The sequence below is a fragment of the Lissotriton helveticus genome, chromosome 8, assembly GCF_964261635.1.
Source record: "Lissotriton helveticus chromosome 8, aLisHel1.1, whole genome shotgun sequence".
NCBI lineage: Eukaryota > Metazoa > Chordata > Amphibia > Caudata > Salamandridae > Lissotriton > Lissotriton helveticus.
Genome location: NC_136069.1, coordinates 436927384 through 436947772, shown reverse-complemented (window position 1 = coordinate 436947772; position 20389 = coordinate 436927384). Strand labels below are relative to the sequence as shown.

The 20389-nt window shown below is 46.8% G+C and overlaps 1 protein-coding gene across 1 annotated transcript in view; it reads left to right on the top strand.

Moving 5' to 3' along the window:
- NUFIP1 (nuclear FMR1 interacting protein 1) overlaps positions 1 to 20389 on the top strand; it is a 246545-nt gene that overhangs the window by 78858 nt on the left and 147298 nt on the right. The window contains 2 exon segments of the mRNA XM_078657307.1: positions 5447 to 5509; positions 19512 to 19588. Coding sequence (XP_078513433.1) covers positions 5447 to 5509; positions 19512 to 19588 — 140 coding nt within the window.

Sequence of the window (20389 nt, the reverse complement as noted above, 5' to 3'; positions counted from 1 at the left end):
GCGTGGCAACCTGGGGACGTTAGCTGTCAGAACGTCTTCTTGTTTAATCTCTAAAGCAGGCCTGCTGTGCTGTGTTCTTAAGCAATGCGACCAAAGAGGCTGGGTTGCTGCTTCAACCCTGATTCCTTTGACAGAGGCACAATTCATGAGACAGCAAAAATCGGAAAGCGAGAGACGTGTAGCAGAACGGACTACGCCTGGACGGACAGAACCTCTTCTTTCATGACCCACTCACCGTTAGCCGATCCCTTCCTTCCTTCCGCGGCCTCTTCTTACTGCGCATGCGCACCAGTTCGGCAAGATACTTCCTGGTAAATGGAGACGCGCATCGTGACGTTGCATGAATGGAGCTAGGCCGAGCTTATGTGACGGCTACCAGAGGCCGGAAGTCGTTGCGTTTTCGGCGGCGGTGGTGCGGAGCAGCAACAGAAGATGTCCGAGTATCTTGCATCCATCTTCGGTACCGAGAAGGACAAGTAAGAACCCCAGAAAGAATTACAGGATTTTGTAGAGGATGTGAATATGGTACAGGTGGCTCCGGAGACCTTGGGGTGGCTAGGAGCTCACAGGGCAGAAACGGGTATGCGTGTGTGTATGCGCGGCGGGGGGAGGGGGAGGGGGGTTTGGGGGGTTCTCTATGTGTGTGTATGCGTGGCGGCGGGGGAGGGGGGTCTGTGTGTGTGTGCGTGCGTGCATGCGTTTCTGCTTCCAAGGAGCCATGGGAGACAGGAAGAGCGCGTGACCTGATCCGTTCACGCGCGCGTGCACATCACTTGTCTCCTGTCTCCCTTCACTCCTTGAAAGCAGAAACGATTGCAATAGGTTTCGCTGCGACGATCGCGAAGCGATCGGTTCGCAGGTGCGAAACCTAATCACTCACAGCACACAAGGCGCAGACACATTTTTGCACACCCGTGGAGAGCTGTTAATCATATGTGCAACACAAGGTGTGAAACAAGCTAACAAACATGGCACGGCCGCAGGGTGCGATTGTGATAATGGTGCGGTCGCTTGAATTATCAATACAACCGAAAGATAACGGTGAAATTAACCATGAGGCAATGCTCAATAAACATTGCGACTAATCAGTGGAAGGCAGTCGGTGTAAGAGGTTGAGTTCCAAGTTGGTGCAGGAGCCTCCCTGTGGCACAGTGCGGTCTGTATAAAGATACAGTGCAACATTAAAACATGGCCAAGTGCACTGAGTGAAAACCTTAAAACATGAAAAGGATCCAACCTAAATAGAAAGGAGCGCCGATAACAAGTCATAGAGGGAGCCAGGGAATAAGGCTCACGAGCAGGAGGCTACGCAAGTAGTGCTGTTTCAGTGGCAGTGCTGTATTCTGTTGGTTCTGTATGCTTATGGTTCTATAGCAGCTTCTGTGTGCTGCTATGGCAATGCTGTGTGCCTCTGCAGCAGTGATGTGTGCCGCTGCTGCAGTGCTGTGTGCTGCTGCCTCTGTGGCAGTGCTGTGTGTCGATAGGCACAGAACTATATAAAAGCCAGCTTTGCCCTGGGCTCAACTTAGCGATCAGCACGGGACTCCTCCTCGAAGATCTCTCCTCTGTTTGCAACCGGGCAGGCAGTCAGTGGAGGTACAATGCAGAGGTATAAACCCAGGCCAAAATTACAAAGGACAAACACTGGCTATTCAAAGAGACAGATTATACACAAACTATAACACAAAAAACTATACTGATATAAAAATATTTTTTAATTATATTGATAAAAGAGATTAAACACATAAATCACGTATACATGATAATTTGATGCAATAAAAAGATTTTTTGATAATGATAAAAATGAAACATTTGTTCTAATAATAAAAAACTCGAGGGACAGTATTGTCGTCCTAGATAGTATTAGCGTGGCTGTAGTCTGTCAACGCGTTTCGACACGTCGTAGTGTCTTCCTCAGGACAATATTTTTTGCAGCCAAATTTTCTTTGCATATGGGATGAACTCAAATTTTCTAAGATTCCTGTGGTTTCTCGTTAAAATCAGTTGGTATTTATCGGGCCTGGAGTGGCTTCTTTTGTATTATCAGGTTTTCACAGCAGAATACGAAGAATGCGGCACCTTAATCAACTCTTTATGTCGGTATGTGAAATCTTTTTCAAAGGATTTCACTGCTAGCTTCTCACTCTTCGTCTCGGAAATACGTAACCACTATTTTCATTAAAACGAATATTCGCAGTGAGTGATACTTCTATTCGCGGGTGATTAAAAGCACAATCGATCCCAAGCCAGCCTCGAACGTCGCAATAAGTCCAGATCTGTCTCCTACAGTTGGGCAGTCACGTTTGTTTCTATTATTAAGCTTTCGGAACCGGATACGCAGAATGGGGCACCTCTAGAAAATCTTTCTTTAGGAATGTGAAATATTTTTTTTTTAAATTTCACTGCTCGCCTCCCATTCAGCGTCCCAGGATTCCATAAACAATGCGCCCACAAAAAACGAATACTCGCCACGGATGATACTTTCACTTCGAGGTGATTCAAAATGTTGTTAGCAAAGAAAACGGCAAAGACGCCATGACAGCTCTGGATATTACCACTTCGACACTTCTGTAGTTACGCTGTCAAGATCTGAATAATGAATTCCTAATGTGAGACTCCAGCGATGTGGCCGAGTCTTTATTTTAGCGTGAAGCAGACAATGCTTCTAAGCGCCAAGACGCGAGGACCTCTTCAAAACGAGGGTTTTTAAAATCAGTTCGATTTCTTTTACTCTAGTATTTCCATGGCGCACTGGCTGGTTCAAAGAACGAAAGCAAGTCAGTGGAGGTACACAATGCATCTTGGGTGTAAGATAGGGCTCACACTGCAGTCTGGGTGGCTTGTGGGGAGTAAAAAACCAAAAGTTACAATGTATCGAATTTAAGTAAATCAAATGTACTCTGTGGCGCATGGATGTACGAATACTCTTGTTGTGTGTCTGTGACGCCAACAGCGCTAATGGAAGCACCCTCCTCGGACTAATGTTCCCAGAAACTGTTGGGCTCTGAAATGTGAGTAAACGACTGGAAAAAGGATGTGTTGAGACACCAATGCTTTTGTTTGTGATCACTTTCGGGCCGCTTTGATGTTCTCAGTGGCCACGCGGCTCACTGAGAACCTCAAAGCGGCCGCGAAAGTGCTCCCAAAGGCTGCAGGCTGACAAATGGTGCGCGCGCCCGGCGCACATTCACTGTCCCCGATCCGCCTGCAGCCTTTGGGAGCAATTTCAGAAGCCCCACTAAATAGCTCACAAAGCATCGCTTACGCGATAGCTTAGGCGAGACCTAACCAGTAAGTTACTTTGTTTTCCTCTAAAAAGGCGAGGAAGTCCCACCTTGAATATCCTAGCACCACGAGGAAAAATATCAGGCTTCACTCCGCATTCATTAACCGCTCATTCTCCTGTCAGCAGGAGATAACTTTGTTTTGCTTGTACCACTATGTGCGGCCAGCCAGTTTTGCAGCTGAGAGGGAATATAGGTTGCTTGTTTTCTGGTCTGGGTGGCATTTCAGGCTGAGCTTTTCCCATTGGAGCAGGGTGTGCAAAATATCGATGTACTGGGATGCAAGTAATTACCAGTGGCTGAGATTAATGTGAGCATTTCATCCATCCCTCTTTTTTGTATACTTCAGTGTGACGCCGTAAGTTGTACGGACATGCCCAGATGTGGATCCCATGCACTGTCCCACCGGAACCAAACTATACCCGTCCGATGAGCGCTAATAAAGGTGAAACCGGTCTTGGGTTGCTTGTGTTTCAATTCAGGGTAGACGTGACCTGGAAGTTATATGTGAGGTTTTCCCTTTGGAAGACGGTCAAAACTGATTTGCATATGCCTGGGTCCAAACTGAGGTGGCACGGGGCACGGTGTGCAAATTACGACGGACTGGGATGCAGCCTCGAGTAAATACTAGTGGCTGTTTTTAATTTTAGCATTGCATCCATCACCTTTTTGTTTAATTCACTGCTGAAACGGCAAAGCAGCTGAGGCACCAGACCCACTAGGCTTTTCTCAAGCACAGTCACACCTTCAAGTAGGGAGATCCATTGACTTGTCTTCCATTTTAGGTTTGTCCCACAGTGGATCAGGCAGATGTTCTTTCCTGCTGAATTATTCAGTAATGTGGAACCAAGAGGTGGGTCTGGTATTGGCATGGCTATATTGAGATTTAGTTTAGAAACCCAGCCCAAGCATATAGTAGCTCTCAGGTGAACCCATAGTGGGTGGTAACCTATACCTACTCATTTATGTTTTTTTACTCCTGTAGATTTTTTTTGTTAGAAAAGTTGGACCTCAAATACCATGTGCCAATGGAAAACCGGATTAAACAAACTACTGACAACAGACATGAAATCACTTTCGCCATGAATGAGGAATGCTCCTAATTTGAAACAGATGGCAAAATGGAATAATTTTATTGATATCTCTATGTTATGTTATGTTGTATATGATTTGTAGCAAGCAAAATTACTTCGGAGTATCCTGGCGCGAACAGACTGAGACCAAGGGAGCCCAATTAATTAGATGGAAGGGTTGAAAAGATGAGTTTTAAGTAGTCTCTATTGTAGTATGCAAACCTACTGGAGGATCAGCATAGTGTGGTTCATTGCAGATTGTGTTTGAGACGCAGTAGGTATGTCAGGTGTAGAAACCGAATGATTGGGGGCGGCAGCGGAGGCGCTACTGGGCAGAGCCAGCAGTAGATACAGTGCCGGCCTAAAAATGTTTTGCCTAAACACTCACAACTGAAGCAGAAGTCTATCTTCCTTGTAGGTCATTGCCTTAAGATTATAAGATGACACTAATTAAGAACTGTTACATTTTGCGCACAGCAAACGAAAAATGCTAATCATTTGCCTTCTGATAATCTGTGTTCCACTCATATCTGCCTAGCTTGACTTGCTTATACTATTTTTTTTCTTCCTTGTCCTTGTGCTTTAGACTGTTGTCTAACTTTAGTACAAATAGTCCCGTTTGCCTTACTTCGAGATAACCTTCTAGCACGGAAAAAACATGCTATTGAATCTTTGTTTCTGTACACGAATAGTGTTTTACCCAGGCTCTTTGAAAATAAGAATTTAAAACTTAAAAGTGACCATCATTGAAATATGTGAAATGTTCAATGGTTTTATGTGAAAAAATAAAATATACCAGCGAATGGCAATTTCCGCACATCTTTCCCCTCCTTCATTTCCTCTTATTATTTGCCACTTCACTTACATGGGTTTAATGTTATCAAATGCTTTTATTGTGAGAGAAAAAAACAGAGGACATCGTTTTTAGGACTATATTGAGCGCAGTTGTTACCTGGTCCTCTGCCAGCTCTCTACTGAAGCCTTAAATACAGGAGTGAACACCTGTTGAAGGTGCTGACTTCTAGTTCAAGACGAACTTCTGAATGAAAGACCGCTCAATAACTGTTATGTACTTGTTTCTTTTTTCAGTGCCGTGTGAATGGTTGCTTGTTCAGCGCACATGTGAAGCTTGTTGAAATTCACTGGAAAAACGTAAGTAATTCTAAGTATTTCCATGGCCCTATTTTTTTTAGTTATTGCCTCCAAACATTCTTGTAACTGGATGATTCTAGGGAACTTCTTTTAAGAGAGGCTTTTAAGAGGATGTCACTTTTTGAATGCCCACTGGAAGAGTCTGTACATCTTGATATCCCATCGTTTATAAATCTAATGGGGATTTACTCTATTGGTAAACACTACTGCTTTTAATAGACAAGGGAATAAAATAAGGTGTTCAAATATTGACTCTGGATTGGATGATAAAATAGGTTTTCTACACATAAAATGTATTTTCCAAAACTCTGCAATGACCTCAACCTCCCTAACCGCTTAGCCCAATTTTAACATTACATTTTTTGGCACAAAAAAGAACATTTTACAAATGTTTCTTTAATACGAGATAGCGGTTTAATAAGTTAGCTTTATGTCACTAAAGCAAGTTTTAAAAAGCATGTGAGATCCTTAAATCTGCGATAATGTGCCTTTACAATTGAAAAAGCAAATTCAAAAGAATGTTCAAAATGGTAATTTTTCAAATAAATATTTCTTAGAAATACTGTGTGATTGAAAGGATGTCTGTGCCGCTGGCTGGTGGACTAGGTGGGTATGAGCCATCCCGAAAGTAAGAATGACATTATTTGGAAGACATCTCTCCAGCTCCAGGGACTCTTTTGAAATACTTACTGGCATCCTACCTATTGCTCCGAAAGGGTTCAAAACACTGATGTGGACTACAATCACAAGCCATAATATGCCATTTTGGCTCGGGGAGCTGAAGAGAGCCGAGGGACTACATGCTCTGTAATCTGTAATCTAAAATTGACCTGCGTGACTTTGTCTTCCTCTTCATGAGTCATTACTTCCCGTGAAGTACCTACATAACCGATTGCATATTCAAAGCAACTCACAGATCAGTGTGAAGGGAAGGGTCAGAGGGTCTGGATACAAGGCTTGTTGCTGTAGTGCAGGGCAATAGTTAAATAATTATTCTTCTCATCATGTAATTCAGTAGAGCTGTGAAGAAGTTATACATATTGTTGGTAAGGTTATCCCAAAACATTTTCCCTTCCTCCGCCTATGTTTTCTGACCCGTTTTTGTTGGTTTTAGGACACTGGGCACTTTACCACTGCTAACCAGCGCTAAAGTAAATATCTTCTCCTTCTAAATTATATTGGTGATTGGTTTACCCATGATTAGCATATTTTATTTACAAGTTAGTCCCTAGTAAAGTGAACCAAGGGTGACCAGGGCTTATAAATCAAATGCTACCTGTTAGCCTGCATCACTAGCTGTGCCACCCACATGAGTAGCCCTGTAAACATGTCTCAGACTTGTCACTGCCATGTCTGTTTGTTCAGTTTTTTGACCTGGCAAGTGCCCTCACTTGCCTGGCCCAAGCCTTCCCTTTTATTACATCTAAGGCACCCCTGAGGTAGGGCCTGGGCAGCCCGATGGACAGGGTGTGATTCAAAGCAACTCACAGATCAGTGTGAAGGGAAGGGTCAGAGGGTCTGGATACAAGGCTTGTTGCTGTAGTGCAGGGCAATAGTTAAATAATTATTCTTCTCATCATGTAATTCAGTAGAGCTGTGAAGAAGTTATACATATTGTTGGTAAGGTTATCCCAAAACATTTTCCCTTCCTCCGCCTATGTTTTCTGACCCGTTTTTGTTGGTTTTAGGACACTGGGCACTTTACCACTGCTAACCAGCGCTAAAGTAAATATCTTCTCCTTCTAAATTATATTGGTGATTGGTTTACCCATGATTAGCATATTTTATTTACAAGTTAGTCCCTAGTAAAGTGAACCAAGGGTGACCAGGGCTTATAAATCAAATGCTACCTGTTAGCCTGCATCACTAGCTGTGCCACCCACATGAGTAGCCCTGTAAACATGTCTCAGACTTGTCACTGCCATGTCTGTTTGTTCAGTTTTTTGACCTGGCAAGTGCCCTCACTTGCCTGGCCCAAGCCTTCCCTTTTATTACATCTAAGGCACCCCTGAGGTAGGGCCTGGGCAGCCCGATGGACAGGGTGTGGTGTATTAACAAGGTAGGGCATCTACTGGTGTGTTATACATGTCTTGGTAGTGACATACTGCTCATTTTGTTTTTTCATTATTGCAAGACCTAACTCTCCCAAAGGATAACATGGGGGTTGCCTTGAAATATCTTTTAAGTGTAATTTCCCATTGAGAGCAGATAGAGATTTGGAGTGTAGGGTCTCTGAACTCCCACGTTAAAAAGACATCTTTTGGTGAATTTGATTTTTAAATTGCGTGTTTGAAAATGCCACTCTAGGAAGTAGGTAAATTTTTGCTTAACCATTCTGTGCCTCTGCCTTTTTGTAGAGTACACATCTGGGTTGACTGACTACCAGTTGGGCTCTTGTGCATTCAGCCTAGACAGTCACACAATGGGAGCTGAGGTGTGCCTGAATATCCTGATGCCCATCACCAGGCAGAGTGGTGGGAGGAGTTGTCCTTGAGCCCTGAATAGGGTTGTGCCTGTCCTCACACAAAGCGGTCTCCAACCCCCTGCAGTGTTTCTGGATCCAGATCAGGAAAAAGGCAGGGTCTTGTGCACCACAAAGACTTTCCTTTGAAGTTTGCCTACTTCAAAGGCAGAAAGGGGTGCAAGTATTGGACCTCAGACACCTCAAATTTAGAACACTTCTGAACTGGGTACATTCTGTTAGGAAGAAGAGCTGGATGCTGTAGGAGGGACTTCCACTCTGCCTGTTGCTTTGTTGTGCTGGCTTGCTGCTTCTGTGCTGGAAGTGAAATTACTAGACTTTGCTTTCTACATCCTGCTTTCACGTTTCACCAAGGGCTTGCGTGTGCTTGCCTGCCTCTTGTTAAGAAGTCTCTGGGCCATCAACAACTTCACCTACCAGTGCCTGGGCTCTTCTGCAAGAGTCCTGACTTGCAAAGTGGTGCCAAATCTAGTTCCTGGGCCTTTGGAAATAGATTCTGGTGACCTTAAGGAGAAAATACACACATTGACCCCCAGCGCCTATTTTCTCGATGCATCATTGCAAAAGATTGACGCATCGCTGCTGCCTGCCCCGAAGCGAGGTTTCCGATTGGCGCATCAACCACGGCTTTCACCACAGGCCCCAGCTTGAGGTCACAATGCCCAGAAAAATCGATGCAGCATGAGTCTCAAGCACCGTGTCACCAACGTCCATGGCTCCCGCTCAGACTCCCACGCAACACCTGTTTACAGCTGAAGAATTAATGTAGCACCTGCTTCACGGCTGTTAAATCGATGCAGCGCTGCTTCGCTGTTGTCACAGTGATGCAGAGCATCTGGATTTTCAGCGCATCACCCCTTGCCGCCACAGTAAGGAACTGAGACCTTGTGTCCGGAAACCGGAACATCACCTCCCTTCCAGTAAGGAACCCACTCATCACTTCCCCTGCAATTAAGGAACCAATAAATCCCCTCCCCTGTGTAGTACGGAATCGGCGTAGCGCTTTGCTTTTCGGGCGCCTCATATTCCCTGCGCCTCACACCATGTTTAGTTTTTGATGCATGCAACATACTTTGTGCTAAAACAAATGCATCCATTGATTTCTATGGACTAAACTTGTGTAATCTATTTAAAGTTATATTTTGAATTGTGTATGTTGGATTTTTGTTGTTTGAGTCTTGTTTTATTTAGATAAATATTGGCTGTTTTTCTAAACTGGTGTGGACTCCTTTTGTAGTGTTTTTACTTTGTGTGTGTGTATATGTATAAATGCTTTACACATTGCGTCTGAGATGAGCCTGACTGCTCATGCCAAGCTACCAAGGGGGTGAGCAGGGGTTCTGTAGTAGAGGATCTCTGTGTATAGTCATAATCTAGTGAATAGTCCCGCCCATGTGCGTGGACCCCGGAGCAATCAAAAATAATCTCTTACAGTGTCGAAAAAATGCAGAACTGCACAGACACTTAAGAGAGAATTTAGAGACAGATAATGCAGTCTATAAAAGCTACACTGTCCAGTACTTCAACTAGAAATTCCACCACAAAATCCACAAAACAGCAAAGCCTGTACAGATTTCCCTTGCTTTAACAGCAAACACCCTCTGGAATGATAGAGAGGAGAACCTGGACAGACAAGCCCCATAGGCTGCCATTATGTGGCTCAGAATAGGATACTGTGCCTTTAAGAGAACCTTCCAGAACTTCACAGTATCCCAGAATGCACTGCAGGTCCCAGTTACTTTCAGTTCTTTTTTCCGGCTCCTGCAAGCAGGACCCTGGAGCATTGAGCTCTCCCTTTTCAAGGGTTTATTGGTGTTTTTTCATTGTTAATTTCGATTTGAGTGCTTCTAAAGTACTTTAGTGCTGTTCTTCTTGATTTTTGCTCCTTTTTGATGTCAAATATGCCTGTATTATTTGACAAATGCCCAGAGTGCTCCAGGAAGAAGGCAAAATCAGATTCCCATGAGGTGTGTATCCTCTGCCTTCCCTCTTCCCACATCCCTGAGGAGTGTGAGATTTGTCAAGGCTTCTCTGGCAGGACCCTAAAGGAAAGACAGAAGGTCAGGCTTCAGGGCCTCGAGGAAAGAAGGCTGAAGGCGCAAGGTGGGTCTGGAGGGGCTTATTCTGCCCATGCTAAGGCCTCTGGGGGGCTCCCCAGGGGCAGGAAGACCAGCAAACGTTCCCATTCTCCGTCTGGGTCGGTGGTACTGACCACGACGTCGAGAGGGATGACTACGGTCTGTTCCCCATCTCCCCAGGGCTCTGGATCGAAGAAACGTCGACGGTCGACGTCGAGGGAGTTACACAGGCCGCCGGCGAAGTCTCCTTTGACGATTTCGTCGTCATCATCGTCTGCGTCGACGTCGAGTGATTGACGTCGACGGGCCCGGCGTCGGCGCTCGCCGTCGAAGCGACACCGCCGTTCGCGAAGAGGAAGCGATCGTCGTCGAGGGGATCCTTGTTGTCGAGGCCGCCGTCAAGGCGGAAGAGGTCGCCGTCGAGGCGGAAGACGTCGCCGTCGCGGCACAAGAGGTCGTCGTCGAGACGCAAGAGGTCGTCGTCGAGACGCAAGAGGTCGTCGTCGAGGCGGACGAGGTCGTCGTCGAGGCGGACGAGGTCGGCATCGAGGCGGCCGAGGTCGCCGTCGAGGCATGGACGACGGTCGACGCCGAGGAAGGGGCGCTCGACGTCGAGGGGCCTACGCTCTCCGTCTGGTCACCGTTCTTCGACGTCGAGGAATCGTGGTGAGAGGCCGGATGCTGTGGGAGGCTCTCCACAGTCCGGATCTGGAAAGTGAGGCGGATCACCGGGATCGGTGTACTCCGAGGTGTATACTCCATCACAGAAGCATGTTACACCCCCGCCTCCGTTGCCGAGAGGTCTCCCTCCGAGGGCTCCGACCCCTCCTCCGTTGCCTCCTCTGCCTCCACCGCCTCCACCGGTGCCTCAGCCTCATTTGCCAGAGAGGCCGCCCCCGGTTCCACCGAGATCGGTCTCGTTACCCAGGCTACCGACCCCTCCCAAAGGGACTCCTAAGCCGCAGGTCCTGTCCAAGCCCAAGACGCCCGCCCCGGGGAAACCGGCAGAGCGTCCCAGACCTAGGAAATCACAGTCACGCTCCGGACGGAGAGGAAGATCGAGGAGTAGACACAGGTCCTCCACTAGATCTCGGCATCGCCATAGGAGGCGAGGATCCAGGTCCAGTACGGACTCCTCTAGGACTCGCTCATATTCCCCTACCTTATCGGACTCCCCGGAGACAAGGGTGTCTCCGGTAGACGACATCAGCACGTTCCAGGAGGTTCTCCTGAGGGGGGCTGCGAAATTGGGCATCACGGTGACGGCTCCTACACCTACGACGTCCGTGATATTCGAGACACTTCACAAGAAGCATCTGTCTCGCCCTCTGCTGCCATTGGTGCCAGGACTGGTCGAACCTGCGGAGGAGCTGTTCCTTACGCCTGCGGTGGTGAAGGCCACTCCCTCCCGACATCTGAAGAAGTACAGGGCACCGGATTCGGACCCGGCCTTCCTGCGGATGGACCCAGTACCCGACTCCGTGATAGTGACGGCGGCCAGGAAGTTACATTCTACCTCCCCGTCCTCCACCGTGCCGCCTGATAAAGAAAGCCGTTGGATTGATTCGGCTGGAAGGAAGGCTTGTGGGACTTCTTCCACGACCATGAAAGCCTCCAGCGATTCGGCATTGCTGGGGCGGTACGGCCGTGCACTGTGGGATTCTCTGGAACAGTTCGCGGACCATCTGCCACGTGACAGGAGGGAGGACTTCCAAGAAATTATTAAGGAAGGGATGCTGTTTTCAAACCAGGTCATCAGCGCCGCTGCGGATATCTCACTGTTGGCGGCCCATGGTTACTGTCACGGGGTCAACCAGCGCCGCCATGCTTGGCTCAGGCTTACGTCCCTCAAGCCGGAGGCACAGCAGCGGGTGGCCAATCTGCCCTTTTCCGGAGAAACACTGTTCGGAAAACATGCCGATGGTGAAATGGCCCGCATAAAGGCTGAGGCGGAGACCCTGCCGGCTGTGGGCTTGGAGAAGCCCAAAGAAAAGAAGCCCTACCGCCCATTCCAGAGACGGTTCGGTTCGCAAGGAAAAGGAAGAGGACAGTCTTCGGGACAACAGCAGCAATTCCGCAGACCCTTCCAAAAACGCCAGAGGGGTAGAGGTGGACAGCAGTCCTCTACTGTGAACAAAGGCCCGGCCGGGTCTCGACCCTGAGCGGTTACTTCCCCTTCATCCGTTACCCGCTCCGGTGGGGGGAAGCGTTCAATTTTTTCTGGCAGAGTGGAGAAAAATTACTCCGGACAAGTGGGTGCTGAATATTGTTTGCAATGGATACAGTCTTCGGTTCACCAGCCCTCCTCCATCGATTCCTCCAGTCAGCTCGCAGTATCAGCTGCGCGAGCTCCAGGCGGAGGCCGATATCCTGTTAAGGAAAAGGGCGATGGAAGACATACCTCTGTCTCAAAGAGGAAGAGGTCTGTACTCCCGGTTCTTTCTGGTCCGCAAGAAGGACAAGAACGAGTTCAGGCCCATTCTAGACTTGCGACAGGCAAACAAGTGGATTCGCAGAGAAAAGTTTTGCATTCTGTCGTTGCATCAGATTTATCCTCAGTTGCAACAGGGAGACTGGCTGTGTGCCATAGACCTACAGGATGCATACTTCCATGTGCCCATTGCACACAAACACAGGAAGTTCCTGCGATTTCAAGTCGGCACCAGTCACTATCAGTACACGGTACTTCTGTTCCGGCTGAAGTCTGCGCCCAGGACTTTCTCGAAGTGCATGGCAGTGGTAGCGGCACACCTGCGGAAGAACAAGGTGTTTGTCTACCCGTACCTGGACGATTGGTTGATCAAGGCCTCCTCCTTCTCGGAAGCTCAAGCGCACTTCCGGAAGACGTGCGTTCTATTGAACAAGCTGGGGTTGCACATCAACATGTCCAAGTCTGTCCCGACTCCAGCCCAGTGCATTCAGTACTTGGGGGCCTCCATCAATCCGCTGTCGGCAAGTGTGTCTCCTTCGGAGGAGCGACGATTATCACTCCTTCGGAAGGTTCAGGCTCTCATGACCACTCCATCTACGACAGTGAGGACGATGTCTTCTCTACTGGGATCGATGGCCTCTTGCATCTTCCTGACGCCACATGCGCGGCTGCACATGAGACCGCTGCAGGAGTGCTTGGAAGATCAGTGGGACCAGAGGAGAGGATCTTGGGACGACAAGATACGACTATCTCTGCATGCTCTTCAGTCTCTGAAGTGGTGTTGTTCAGCGGAGAATCTCCTCAGAGGGGTTCCCTTCCACAAGGACATTCCCACTCAGACTATCGTGACGGATGCTTCTCTCCAGGGATGGGGAGCGCACTCCGGAGACTTACAGATTCAAGGGACGTGATCCCCGACGGAGTCCACGTACCACATCAATTTCCTGGAACTCAGAGCTGTTCACTTGGCACTGAAGGCTTTTCACCCGTCCTTCCAGACCAACTCTCTGCTTGTACAGACGGACAATACGACCACGATGTATTACCTCAACAAGCAGGGGGGCTCGAGATCGTGCACTGTGTCGCAGGAGGCGCAGGCGATCTGGCGCTGGCTTCTGGCCCGAGGACTGACGATAACGGCCACCCATCTGCCAGGTGTGCAGAATGTTCAGGCAGACGAACTGAGCAGACTGATTCAGGAAAACCACGAATGGGTCATGAACGACGAAGTACTAGGAGAGGTGGGGAACTCCAGACGTAGATCTGTTTGCCACCGCCGAAAACAGCAAATGCCGAGACTTCGCCTCCAGGTACTACCAGCCGGGGATGCTGGGGAATGCGTTATGGATCGACTGGTCGAACAGCTTTCTGTACGCTTTTCCACCCATTCCCCTGATTCCGACGGTTCTCATCAAGCTGTCCCAGTCCAGGGCGCGGATGATACCGATTGCCCCAGAATGGCCCAGACAGTGGTGGTTCACGGACCTGCTTCACCGGTCTCTCCTTCCTGACATGAAGCTGCCGTGCAGGCCGGACCTTCTCACGAAGTTCGGGGGGCGGATGTTGCACCCCAACCTCTCGTCTTTGAGTTTGGCGGCATGGCTCCTGAGATAGTGCAATATGGCCATCTGAATCTCCCAGAGGATTGCATGGACATACTGAAGGAGGCTAAGCGACCTTCCACTAGGACTTCTTATGCTTACAAGTGGAAGAGGTTTTGCATCTGGTGCAAGTCCAAGAAATATGACCCTACGACATGCAAGGAGGATGTCATCCTTCCATATCTACTACATCTGGCGCAGTCTGGCCTTAATGTCCATTCCATTAAGGTTCATCTGGCTGCTTTGACTGCCTACAGGAAATGCCTTTCACAGACCTCCTTCTTCCAGATCCCTGTGATCAAAGACTTTCTGGAAGGCTTGAAGAAAGTATTCCCTCCTGTCAGGCTTCCTTCGCCTTCCTGGGAATTGAATGTGGTGCTGTCCAGATTGATGAAGGAGCCTTTTGAACCTATTCATAAGGCTTCGTTGCAGCACCTGTCCTGGAAGGCGGCGTTCCTCGTGGCCATTACATCGGCCCGCAGGGTGAGTGAAATTCAGGCGTTGTGTTGCCAAGAACCTTATACTGTATTTCATGCTGCTAAGGTTGTTATGCGTACTCACCCTAAATTTCTTCCCAAGGTTATTTCTGATTTTCATGTCAACCAGACTATAACTTTGCCTACGTTTTTTCAGAATCCTTCATCTCCAGCGGAAAGGTCTTTACATTCCCTGGATGTTAGGAGGGTGTTGAAATTTTATCTGGATAAAACCAAAGATATTCGTAGGTCAGACCAATTGTTTATCAATTATGGATTGGTCAGGACGGGTCTTGCTACCTCTAAACAGTCCATCTCGAGGTGGATTGAGTCCTGCATACAATTGTGCTACCAAAAGGCTAATAAGACCTTAGGGGGCAAACCTAAGGCTCATTCCACCAGGGGCAAAGCTAATGTTCCCATTGCAGAAATCTGCAAGGCGGCCACTTGGAAGTCGGTCCATACCTTTGCTAAGCATTTACTGCCTGGACACTGATGCCAGGGCAGACGCGCAGGTTGGGCAGGCTTCGCCGCGAAATCTGTTCGCACAGTAGTGGTGTTATTTCTCGTTTCTCCACCGCCGCTTTGGTGTGGGGATGGGCTTGCCATTCTATTCACTAGATTATGACTATACACAGAGATCCCCTACTACAGAAGGAGTAGTTTCTGTCCTGTAACTCCAGTTCTGTAGTAGGGGTATCTCTGTTATAGTCATAAGCGCCCGCCTTCCTCCCCGGTGGAGAGAGATATTCATGTACGGAATGCTACAGGTCTGGCGTGTTACGCCTTCAAAAAGAACTGAAAGTAACTGGGACCTGCAGTGCATTCTGGGATACTGTGAAGTTCTGGAAGGTTCTCTTAAAGGCACAGTATCCTATTCTGAGCCACATAATGGCAGCCTATGGAGCTTGCCTGTCCAGGTTCTCCTCTCTATCATTCCAGAGGGTGTTTGCTGTTAAAGCAAGGGAAATCTGTACAGGCTTTGCTGTTTTGTGGATTTTGTGGTGGAATTTCTAGTTGAAGTACTGGACAGTGTAGCTTTTATAGGCTGCATTATCTGTCTCTAAATTCTCTCTTAAGTGTCTGTGCAGTTCTGCATTTTTTCGACACTGTAAGAGATTATTTTTGATTGCTCCGGGGTCCACGCACATGGGCGGGACTATTCACTAGATTATGACTATAACAGAGATACCCCTACTACAGAACTGGAGTTACAGGACAGAAACTACTCCTTACCTTAGCTGTGTGACTCCCTTACCCTGACTAGAGTTAGGGTCTCTACCTGGACAGGGTACAAACCACTGCCAAATAGAAAGCCCATTTCTAACATATGTACTCCTCCACTAACGTATCCCACTACCCTGCGTTCAGTATCTCAGCTTAATACAGAAACCTGTTCACCATCGGCATTTTGCTCCACTGCCAGCGTTCAAGTCTATGGTTGCCCTTGTACTTGTGCCCTGGCTGGGCAGATGGATGACTTAGGGTACAATTGTGGGTGATAATCCCCCAGCAAATCCAACAAGGGCAGTTAAAACCCTGCTTGATTTTCATGTGCCGCCCTAAGTAGCATGGGTATTCCCTGACGTGGTTCCTGTGCTCACTGTGTCACTAGAACCAAGCTGTATCCGGCTGATGAGCACATAATTAGGGCAAAACCGGTCTAGGTTGCTTGTGTTCGGTTCAGGGAGGACCGGGCCTGGAGGTTCGGATTAGACTGTTCCCATGAGGAGCAGGGTCAGGACTAAGTTGCATATGGGTGGGCTCAAACTGAAGTGGCATTATGAGCAAAAGAACGATGGGTTGGGATGCTACCTGAACGATTGCCAGCGATTAGACAAATTGCAAGACAGGATGTAAATACTAGTATCAATTTCAGTATCTTGTCATGTACACTTATCTTTGATGTATTCATTTTAAAATTTTGTCTTGCAAAGTATACCATGTTTTGGTCATTAACCTGCTGATTAAGAAGCCTGGAATGGCTCTGCCCTTCTGAAAAACATCTTATCATTCTCCTACTGGACCTTTCATAGGCAATAGACCATCATCTTGCAAAGAATGTCATTAGTCAGGAGGTTCATTGGAGGTTCATTGACTTGGCTTTATGTTTTTTCATCTCGAGCATAACACTTATTTGGTTAGTGAGGGCCACTCAGGGTGAGATGAGGGCCACTTGTGGTAATACTATAAGCTGAGTTACTTTTGCTAGTTCTGCCTGCAGCTTTTGATATGGTGGCTCATGGTGTGTTGAATGAGTGTCTTCGTGCTGTAGGGTTTCTGGCCTGACCATGGAGTGGTTTCTAGTTGGGCTCAAGTGGTTACTCAGTCTCTGCAGATCTGCAAACGTTTTAGTGGCTTGTTTGGTGGGCCAAAGGTCAGCTCTCTTGTCCCATTCAGCTTAACCTAGTCACAGCAACCCGGACTAAGAAGTCCAATATAGGTAATGTGTCATGCTTCAAGTGGCTCAACAACCCCTCAAAGGAGACAAGCGGATCAAGGAGACAGTGACCAATAAAGTGTCCGTCAATCCTGTCTATAAGACTGCCATCCCTAAGAACATGACCCGTTCTGGCTGTCCGGTGATGCGTTCCAGGGGACTCATCGAGGAGGTGTACGTTTTATGGACACCAAGATGTATATGGGGGGCTGTCTAAACACAGGCTACCAGTAATGACTTTTGGGGCATTTCCAGCATGAAAATCAGGTAAATCTGCCATATTTCAGCTAACCTATTAACAATAGGTATACGTCAAAATGTCCAGGTTTGCGCTTCATGGCAAAACCAGGTTTGTCATATGAAGGTTAAAGCTGTGGAACCAGCTAACTCTACATTAGACCCTTCCATTGTTGCCTTTTTCTGAAAGGCCTCAGAAAAACCCCTTATCCTGATTTTCTGACCATTCTCTTAAATCTCTGTGTATATCAGTTATGTCCATCGTAAGTGGGAATGCATTGAAAAACAATTTAGTTAATATTGTATGCTGTATAAATCATGCTGATTAATCTCATCTGTTTTTAATAATTGTGGCATGGGATTTTTATTATTATTCATAGTCTTGTGATTTGCTGTACTTTCCTGTGTCTCTAGCGAAATGAAGCTTTGGTAATTGAATGTTGTGCAAAAAATTGTAGCACAAATTAAAGGCTGTTTATCAAAATGTGCTGCTTTGAGGATGCTATTATACAGCTCTAAATGTAAATGTTTGAATATACTGAATAACAAGCTTCTACTTTATCCACGGTTTAGGAACGGAAAATCAACTTTGGTATAAGTGTTATGAAGGAAGATATTAGATTATTTAGAAGTTCAAATTAAAGTAGTGTGTTCCTTTGATGAAATTAATGAAAATCGTTGACCAGACAATTAATCTTACTGGTGTAAATCAATACTTTTTTCCTCCTAGAATAATATTTTTTATGAACGTTACCAACAGATCGATGGAAATTGAATGTTTCATTGTGCTGCAGACATCATTGCAGTTCATTTAGTTACTGGGTCGGTGTGGAAGAGATATGCAAAAAATTCTAAAGGGACGTTAATTAAACAATTTTAATTCATATTGTATTTAGAGATGGATAATTGAACTAATGGCTGCTAAAAAAATATACTGTTACTAAGGGAGTATGATGAGATAGTTGAGTCAGAAGGTTACCACAAATACAAAGAACAAAAGCCACTGGTCTGGAACTAATGGACATCAGGGCAGCCAAATCAGACAAGGACAAATGGTTTAGTGCCGCACTGAAGTATAACTAATTGAACACTTACCTATTTACTGATAATTACCCAGGGAATTTTCCTTTTTAAATTCTATATGTTCCCTGGCTATCCTTGTGCTTCGGTAACTGCGACGGGCAGAGCCTCTCCTTCCTAAAAGCTCATATAACAGGCGCCCTCTCAAATTCACTATGCAAGAGTGAAACCCACATTGCTTTTCCTCATAATCCTAAAAGTCATCCTCTCATGATTACAGCACTAATGGGGCTTTGCCCGCCCATCAATTTCATCTCCTTCACTGTCAGTAGGGGTTTTGTATGCAATTTTCCATACTAACTCTGCATACGTGCTCTCTCAAAAAGCCTCCACAATATTACTAAAAACATGCCAGAAAAAGTGACATTGACTTAAAACACCTGGCTGTTGCCTCTACTTTTTTTTTTTTTTTTTTTTTGCGAATGCCTCTCTTCATACCTTCCATCTTTTGTATGCCATCTTTCTCAGTGCACTGCTCACTCTGTCAGGTACAGGGTTGCCTTAATCTCTGTTATTGTATTCATGCGAATTGCCCACACCTTATTTCAAGATCACAACTTCTTTATCTTTGAAAGTGATAGCCCCAAAAAACTAACAGTATCTAGTCTACTCTAGCTCATCTCTTATCCCTGACAGCGTCTGCATAAACTCTCATACTCCCACTAATGATCACACTTAACTACTTCTAACTACATAAAATAACTGGAGTATATGCATGCAGTGGTGTCTGTGAGAGCACAAGATTAATCCCAATAACCAACATGAAACCGTGGATTCCACTATCCTTAAGTTTCCAGAGCAGTGTGCTGGCTGGCATAAAACGCTTCAGTGCCTCGCAGTTGTAGTAAGTTCAATATTCATGTAATTACAATGCTTGTTAAAAATGAGCAAATTAGTTAACTACATTGTAGAGCGAGAATTGTGTTGAACTCTTTTATTAACGATCCCATTAAAGCTTTTTTGTCCTAATGCTGGTATTGAAGTTGTAAGTGCTGTAGTTAGAGGTCTCATTTGCCCAATGAGGATGTATACATTTCCTCTACATTTCGGTTATAGCTGCATATTTTATGGAATTATGTCTCCTTAAAGGAAAGATTGATTTGGAGGTAGGTAGGTAGAGAAAATTGTGCTTTATGTGGTTTTAGTGATTAGGTAAACACATTTTTTTTATTTCCAGACACATGCACCAGGTACCAAGAGGATCAAGCTGGATACGCCTGAAGACATTGCAAAATGGAGGGAAGAAAGAAAAAAGTAAGTCACTAAGTGTCCACAGTGTCTTACTTGATTGATAGACAAAACCTTATTGGATCCTGCCTATCCTTACAATCAATCAATCACAGAATTTGTAGAGCACACTACTTACCCGCGAGGGTTTCAAGGCGCTGGGGAAAAAGGGGGGGGGGGAGCCGCTACTGGTCGAACAGCCAGGTCTTGAGTAGCCTCCTGAAGGTCAGCAGGTCTTGGGTCTGTCGTAGGCTGAGTGGAAGGGTGTTCCAGGTCTTGGCGGCAAGGTGTGAGAAAGATCTGTCGCCCGCCGGCGGTTGTTCTTCGGATGCGCGGGATGTGGCGAGGGAGAGGTCGGCGTAGCGTAGCTGGTGGTTAGGAACGTAGAAGACAAGTCGTTGTTGAGTGCCTTGTGTGCGTGGATGAGGAGTTTGAAGGAGATTCTCCTATCGACGGGAGCCAGTGCAGGTTTCTCAGGTGAGTGGTGATGTGGCTGTGGCGTGGTACGTCGAGGATGAGGCGTGCAACGGCGTTTTGGATATGTTGCAGTCGTTTGATGAGCTTGGCCAGGGCTCCCGCGTAGAGGAGGTTTCCATAGTAGAGTGCTGCTGAACAGGGCCTGGGTGACTGTTCTTCTTGTATCTGTCGGGATCAACCTGTAGATCCTGCGGAGGGTGTTGAAGCAGGACTTGCTTGGTCATGGAGAGCGTTGAGTCGAGGATGACTCTCAGGTTGCGTGCGTGGTCAGTGGGTGTCGGGGCTGCCCCCAGTGTCGTTTGCCACCAGGAGTCGTCCCATGCTGAAGGATTGGAGCCGAGGATGAGAACC